The sequence below is a fragment of the Mytilus californianus genome, unplaced genomic scaffold (genome assembly GCF_021869535.1).
Source record: "Mytilus californianus isolate M0D057914Y unplaced genomic scaffold, xbMytCali1.0.p SCAF_4, whole genome shotgun sequence".
NCBI lineage: Eukaryota > Metazoa > Mollusca > Bivalvia > Mytilida > Mytilidae > Mytilus > Mytilus californianus.
Window position 1 is genome coordinate 118,050,630 of NW_026262690.1, and position 8,530 is coordinate 118,059,159.

Below are 8,530 nucleotides of genomic sequence, written 5' to 3' on the forward strand. Positions count from 1 at the left end.
ATATTGCTTTCAAACCTTATAATTATACGAGATTTCCGGATGAAGTTTGATTTAGAAAAGCGGTTCTAACGACACACATTCGGTATCGGTGTATCAATATCAAAAAAGGAAGCAACACCAAAGTGATTTTCAAACTCACAAGTCGAAAATAAACTGATAGTTGTTAATTTCTGTGTCATTTGGTCTCTTGTGGAGAGTTATCTCATTGGCAATCATACCACATCTTCTGTTTTATATTGACAACGCCATGGCAAAAAAAGAAAAACGACTGATAGCCACAGAAGATATCTGCACACCCGTCTGATGCGTCTGCACTGTCTGTGATGTTTTAGATACATTTCTGTTGATGATCTTTGTACTTTACTGATATACAAAAACTAAAGTTCCAATTCAATGGGACAGAGTTGACATTCGGTCAATTTTTTGGCACTCAATATATTGATTGGGGTTTAGAAATGGTCACCCGTTCTATCCCCACGACCCGGCTGTCAAATCCATAAAGAGAAATCCGTTTGGTTATGCTTGATCCAAAAAAACGAAGCCACGTCCGGTCGGAATAGGGAAGTTCAATCCAATGCATCGTGTAGGGAAAGTGCAACGTTTTATACACGTTTAAGAGCCCATTAAGAAGTCTTAGTGAGATCTGTTACAAGACCATGTCTGACCCTATCCGACACACTTTCGTTTTCAGTGGTAGTCCGAATTTCTCAATCTTCATGTCAACGGCCATCAATAATTTACTAATAAGAGTTATTGATAATTTGATCTCGTCCTGAATGTGCACGTATATTTACCACTAGATTTCGATCAGCAAACATCAATCAATCTTAAGGCTTTTAGCATCATTCATAATTACAGGCTAAGTAAAATGAAAGCTTCAAAACAATATTTTGCGTTATGTTTGACATTTTTGGCATCTTGTATACAGACCTTCTGTCGATAAAAGTATTCACATACCAGTCAACTACTTGAAGAGTTAGTTTAATACATGTATGTAATATTTTCATATAATATAAATTATGATCCCCGAGACAAGCCCCTGTGATGGGATGCAGTTTTAAAGGAATATTCAGTTTCTTTATTTAACTGATTTCAATACAGACATAACTACATATTGATTAAAAAGACAACACAGCATGATATATATATACAAGTAAAACCATGTGCTATCTTATTCACGTTCTTATCTTTCTAAGATCTATATGTAGTGTAGAAAATATCAATCAATAATATAGACAACTGCTGACAAATGAGCTTACTTTGTAAAGCTTGTATAGCATGTAATCTGAGAAAGTTAGGCACTGCCAGTACAATCAATACTTGTTCCTGATGTAACTTCGTTGTGCAGGTAGTTGTCATAATCAAGGACATTGTTGCACTAGCCTTGAACAGTGGAGCCGTCATGATAGTATCTGATAGCGACATTCCAAGGTAAGCCATTAACAATGCATCAGAAATATACATTATTTGTTATTATAATCAATGAGTAAAACTGCAGATCGTTTTATTTACTTTCAATGTTTTTGATTGACTGGTTTATCCATTTAAGGTTGGAAACCGATGAGAGATGAAATTCTAGATTTAATTGATTTACATAAAAATTATAGGCACTAATTTAACCTGCTTCCCTCAGAATTCACCAGATATACAGTAGTTTTAATTCAAATCAGTATTGTTTTTATAAAAAAATATTTGAAAAAAAACTATTAATTTTCTAATTCCTTTACCATGTTTACCATCACCATTGATATTTTGTGTCTGTCGACTTATGGAATATCATCATCATGATATCGGGTGTACCTTTAAAGGTTTAGTAGCTTACTAAACGTGCAATTTATGCTGATACATGGTGTAGACTTCTGCGTAAATATCAATATATAATTTTCAGGTATGGGGTAAACGTACATTAGACAATATACAAGAAAACACAACGTTTAAAAATATACCCACAAGTGATTTTTTTTATTAGAAAGAAACTGCACTTATCCAATCGTTCAGAACGGTATACGATTGAAACATATTATGTCGTCTGCAACTGACCGTGACGTGTATTACATCGAGCCTCGTGAGATGGAGCTCGATGGAACACGTGAAAATCGATTATTGACGATAGAACACGTGACAATCAATAAAGAACGATAAAAACTCGGTTAAAGGTGGGAATGAATGGCGAAAACTAACTCACCTCGTCTGCAACTATTTTTGACAGCGAATATCTGGCGCTTAGAAAAGTGTTGACCATAGATTTCCTTTGGTTTTTTTGTGTTTTTGGGTTGATGTTCATTTTCATGCATAGATAACTTTAAGGGTTACTGTATGGTCTTTCAAAACTATCTCTTTCAAAGTAAAGAACATAAACAGCTAAGTAGGCATAAAAAATACAATTAAGCAAAATTGCAGAATAAGCTAAAGTACTTTATTATTCAGATTTTCAAGGGGAACGCCCTTTAAAGGAGAAAGTTAGATGGATTTATCAAAATGATCCGTAGGATGTTCAGCGTTACTAAGAGGTGAAACAATCCATATTTACTAGTTTATTGGGAGATTTATGACATAGTACATTTAATAATTTTATATACGGACTGTAAAATTTGAATGGTATAAAGATCAAAAGATCATACTTGTTGAGTTTAAAATAAAGCAGTGCCAAATATACGTAAACACCTGTTCAATATTTATAATACGCAATTGTGCAATTATATGTGAGCTTTGTAAAAAGTCGACTTAATAACAATGCTAGAGTAAGACTGATTTAGTTTTAAATTTATTTGAAAGTGAAAGGTAAAGCTATTAATGTATTTAAATCTCGCTTGTACCTTATTTGCAACCACATGACTATACATTTATAAGTTTACTGCAGAGATTTGCTGATAGTATTTTCAAGGTGAGTAAATATTAATTTTATCTTTGTCTGTCTGAGTGTGACACACCCCATTGTACACAATATATGAAGGATATTCGTACTTGAAACATGGTAGGAGAAATTTATATCTTTGTAGTTCAACAAAAAAAACTTAAAAACATTCATAAAAAATATCGGCGATTAATTATATTTGTACAATGCGCATTTAATATATTGTGTCGAATGAATGGTAATTGTTTGGCATTGTGTCACACTCAGAAACTTATGTCAATAAGTGTCATTATTCAACTATATCGGCCTACCTCTTGTCAAAGAATGAGTTTATATTTCAATGAAGTGATGTAACATATTGATATTATGTCATATTGTAGAGACTCAAAGATATATTTCCGGGTTCACTATTTAGGGTGAAATATTTGTTTATCCCAATCTTTTCTAATACATTAATCATTTAGAGTTCTCCCATATCAAATTCATTTCGATGGTCTTTTATAAGTCGGAGATTGCTCCGATGTCTGACTGTCTATTTTTGGGACAAGTTGGCTTCTAAAGCCAAAACCAGTCTCCCAAATGGAAATCACTGATTCACAAGACAGGGCAATCTGGGACTAATATATTATACGCCACTTGCAGTCACCCCGGGTATATGAGGCCTCCAGGAACTAAATAAGTCATAAGTTTTGAAATCCAGAGAAATGTAGAGATGTTGAGAGCAATAGAATAGGTTGGCATAAAAAAAAAACCAAAAATCAGTTAGGTCAGGTTTACCCACATGTTGATGAAAGAGTCTGCCCGCTTCCCGGTGCGTGATTTTCTCGGGGTACACAATTGATTGTCGAAATGCGCATCTGGTGCAGAAAAATTGGTACCGTTTATGTTATTACTACCACTGATTCGATGCCTCTGCTGGTGGACTGATAGTCCCCGAGGGTATCACCAACCCAGTAGCCAGTACGTTGGTACTGGCATGAAAATACGGATTTTATGTTATTAAAAATTTGCTGTCACAAAATTTGGAAATTATTTAAAATTAAGGAATGTATCTCCCTCATGCAAAGCTCTGATTCCTTGCCCGGCTTTGGCTATACTTTTTGGTCCTTTTTTGTTTATAGCTCTTCATATTTTTAATAAGCTTTGGATTTTCAAATATTTTGGCCTCGAGCATCACTGAAGAGACATTGATTGTCGAAATGCGCATCTGGTGCAGAAAAATTGGTACCGTTTATGTTGTTACTCGTACCTTCAACAACTCGTACCCTATTTTTACCAACTCGTACTTCTACCAACTCAACCCAATATATTATTTTTATTTATATACATCATTTTTGTTATTTTCTTTCATTGCTAATCATTAGTCATTAGAATTTTTTGATAATATGAAATTGTTTGAACGGCAATTTATTTGGCATACATATTAAATAATTATAGCGTTTACGATATATATACATATGGTTTCAAAAGGATTAGATTATATACACTAACACGAAAAATCTCACATCTCCAACGCAAAATTCAGTATGAAATATCCTTTTCCAATATTCCATGGATCGTTCAAGCTTGAGATGATGTTCTATATATTCTTAGTTTACCAACAAGGGTTAAAACTAATGAATTAATTACTTCACAATTAAAGACTTATGCTGCATTTAAAACAAAAATGTTTAAAAAAAAACATTAAGAAAAATCATATCAGTAGATCAATTGCAAAATGAAAATAACAATTAAATATTCCAGATAACCTGTGACATAATTTATTGACAATAGTCCCAGATATAACCTAATAAATGAAACACAATCATGCTAAAAAAATATTGGGTACGAGTTGGTCAAAATAGTGTACGAGTTGACATGTATCCATTTTCTCTCTGTGTTGAAGACCCATTGGTGGCCTTGGGCCGTTTTCTGCTCTTTGGTCGGGTTGTTGTCTCTTTGACACATTCCCCGTTTCCATTCTCAATTTTATTGTTATCATTCAAATTTACGAAATTGATAAAGTGATAATTTCGCAAAATGTATACAACAGACTTCCGCTGACACACTTAAAAATCGATTAAGTATTAAAATAAGAAGATTTGGTATCCATCAGAGTTCAAATCGACGTGGAAGTCAGCAATTATAGGTAAAAAGTATCCATGGACTTCAGCAAATGTTCACCAACACAATGACCAAATTATACAGAGTAACAAACTTTTAACAATCAAAACTCTAGGCGCAAATCTATGCAGAAATATTTGAAAAGGGAAGTTTCAGTCCTTTCTTTCTTCGATTTTTACGTGATAAAAATAATCGAGCATTTAAAGGTGGAGTTACAACCCCGAGAACCACCAACGATCTGACTGCATGGCCCACCCATTATTACTCCACAAAGAATAGGGTTCACGAAAGTCGAGTGCGTTTGATCCCTGGCTGCTTACAAGTATGGTTAAATTATCAGATGTAAGCGATGATTGCAACCCACGTGGTCAGTTCTAATCAGATTTAAACAAAATTTGCCCATCTGATGTCTTAATGGGCAAATTTTGTTTAAATCTGAACTGTCATCCTGATTAATGTAAAAGGGGAGCGAAGAGGGGCAATCTCAAAGCATAAGTCGAAGTGAAAAAAAAACACCATTGCAAAATAAAACGTAACAAAAAAAACAGACAAACAACATTCCACAACACAGTTTACAGAAACTAAACATTTATCAACACGAGTCCCACTGAGAACAGTGGGTTAGTTAAATTATTCCGTTGTAATGACTCTTGTTAAACTTTAAGACATCATCAGAGTCATTAATTATCGATAAGTGGAAATTTTCTTTCTACAACTTGACCGAAAGCGAAAATTTGAAATGAAAATACCGATTTTGTTTTAAATTGACTGATTGATTGCTGTTTGCTTAATGTCCAGTGGCAAGTGGTTCATGCATGTTCAGGACGGGAACAAATTAACAATAAGTACAATAGATAAGATCCTGTAAGAGGGATCGACCATGCAGGACGAAGGCGTAAAATTTGGACTGCCACTGGACAATGAGAGTATATTGAATAGGGAAAAATTTAGTCTTGCAACAGACCATCTACGGGCCCCTAAAAGATTTGTTGCATTGATACTTATCGTACAGAGAACTTGGCATTCTCTCTACACGAGGCATTGGATTTAACGTCCCCTTTTTTGACCCGACGAGGCTGCGTATTTATACATCCCGCACAACTAATCTTGAGTCCAAAAAACAGTACACAGGAAACTAAAGATGGAGCAGCATATGAACCCCATCAGCAACCTAAGAAGAACTAAGTTAAGGAGTTCCCGCTCCGGCTCACAGTAATTAAAAGAAGCAAAACATAGTCATTGTTACCTATGACACAGATACACCATATTGGAATTTCAAAAAGTAATAATTTTGTTGTTATTCTTTTTACAGGAAATGGATATGATGAAGACAAAGCTGTTAGAATATCTGCCAAAACCAACACTTTACCCTTTTTATGGGACACTTCTGTTATACTTCATCTTATACCAGCCCTTTATAGGATATCCGCCTATAACATTCTTAGCGGCATTCTTTAAAATCCTTCCAATATGGTCGTTGGCATATTTTGTGCGGTCCACCGTTAAAGGAAACTTGAATAAACTGATGGACAATGACTATAAGAAATTCATTTTCATTGGATTGCTGACATCCAGTCTGGGAGATGCATTACTAGTGGCTCGTACCACTCTCTTCATTCCTGGTATGCTGGCCTTTGGTGTTGCGCATTTGTTCTATATCTTGGCTTTCGAACCATCCAGTGGCAAAAGCAGATTACAGAATTTGTACATTCTAGGATATATAGCTCTTGCAGTGACATTGCAAGCAGACATTGATAGTTTTATAATGTTTTGTCTTGTTATGATATATATGACATTGATTCTTATAATGTCTTGGAGAGCGACAAATGCCTATGAAAGAACAAAAACATTTCCAGCACTTGCTGGATGCGTCGGTAGCATGTTGTTTATTTTCTCAGATTTCCTGATAGCAGTTGACAAATGGAAATTGTCCGTACCATTTACCCAGTTTTTTGTGATGATAACTTATTATTCTGCCCAATTCTTTCTTGCTTTGAGTACAGATAGTTAGTTAAAAAATATAAAAGCTTAAACTACAGACAATCAAAAACAAATTTCAAAATGATACTAAGACTTTAATTGTAGCTTTTTGGAACTTCATATGTAGCTTTATAACAATAAATTAATGTGAAATACATTATATTCATTATGACAGCAGACACAAGATTTCTGAGATTAGTATGTACTTCAGTGGTATGATCAGATGAAAATATATGATACCGATTCCAGAGCACACGAAACGTGTTTCTGGAAGGACATTCATTAGGTACATTCGGGTTCAAAAGATTGTGAGAAAATACATTTAACGTTAAAATGCATACCCCCACAAAAGACAAAGAAAAAAAGGAGAAGATGATCAGAACAGCCAAAGTTGTCTAAGGTAATCGTTGTCTGAGGTAGTCGCAGCCTACGTTTTGGTCAAATTATTTTTATTATAAACTGATGTGCAACTAGAGAGGCAGCAGATTATTAGAAGTAAAATACTACCTAAAGAAAAAACAAAAACAAACAGCAATTGTTGTTTATTTCGCCATCATTTGTTTTAATATCAAATTAACATAATTTAGTTTATGGTATTAACTCTTTTCTGGAAAATTGAATAAACTGAGATGTCCCATGGTTAGTTCTTTCTATCATTAAAACTATTCATGAAAAGTTAATGAATTAAGATGTTTAGAGACGTTAGAATTCATGTATATGAGCTTATTTGCATATTTCGGATGCAAAAGTAATATTGAATAAGCTATGACAAGAATGTAGACACTATTAAAAAAAAAACATTGAACATGTATACACTAAAGCAAAAATATACTTATACATGTATGTCAGTTTCCTCGCCGTGTAGGATAGAACATAAGTAATGTTCGTATTATATACTCAAGGATAATTGAAAAACATCACCTATAGGTATTTTCTCGCTGAATAAAAAAATCAACTAATATATTTTTTTGAAAGATTTTGCAAATTGTTTAGAATATGCATACAGAACATTATAGCATTTCTTTCCGATTTTCACATTTTAAAATTAAAAAAGTCGAGAGAAAAAAAAGAAGAAAATGTTCACACTGGAATGAAAACTTCAACCTGTGCTGAAGCAAATATTAGAAAAAGTGACAGTCATCTTTTGTAATTGGTACAGCGCATTCACATTTGGAGGAAGAGCCGTAAATTTAAATTTTGACCGTAATGATACTGATCGAAAACTTGTTTCGGAACTAAAAAAAGGCAGAGCGAGACTAATTTTTTCTATTTTTATAAGTAACGTGCCACAAAATGTTCGAGCAATGCCACTATTAAAGAACTATATGTATTGCGATTGTAAATAAGAATAAAAGGGACTTGAAATATAATGTGTTTCCTTTCTAATGGCACCTACAACAGAAAATTTAACAATGTAAATATGACTTAGGATACTTTTTAGTGTAAATAAAAATGAACTTTTCATGACCTAAAGTGTTACCTCATGCCATGACGACTATTCAAGCCAGAAGTCTTAATCTTTATACCCAGATTATTATAAAACTGTCTGATCAGATTAGTTAATCAATAGTGTGAACGTATACCCAAAGGGAG

At 33.8% G+C, this 8,530-nt stretch overlaps 1 protein-coding gene across 5 annotated transcripts; it reads left to right on the forward strand.

The window, feature by feature from the left end:
• Positions 1-1,237: 1,237 nt before the first annotated feature.
• LOC127739255 (lysoplasmalogenase-like protein TMEM86A) lies at positions 1,238-7,092 on the forward strand. Of its 5 annotated transcripts, none has more exons than XM_052250876.1 (2): positions 1,238-1,431; positions 6,270-7,092. In XM_052250876.1, exon 2 carries the CDS (start codon positions 6,273-6,275, stop codon positions 6,966-6,968), a length of 696 nt encoding a protein of 231 aa, XP_052106836.1. In that variant the 5' UTR covers positions 1,238-1,431; positions 6,270-6,272; the 3' UTR covers positions 6,969-7,092. The 5 variants fall into 5 exon arrangements, with proteins under 5 accessions (XP_052106836.1, XP_052106838.1, XP_052106837.1 ...); XM_052250878.1 differs by lacking the exon at positions 1,238-1,431 and adding an exon at positions 2,455-2,510; XM_052250877.1 differs by lacking the exon at positions 1,238-1,431 and adding an exon at positions 2,678-2,781.
• The last annotated feature ends 1,438 nt before the right edge of the window (positions 7,093-8,530 follow it).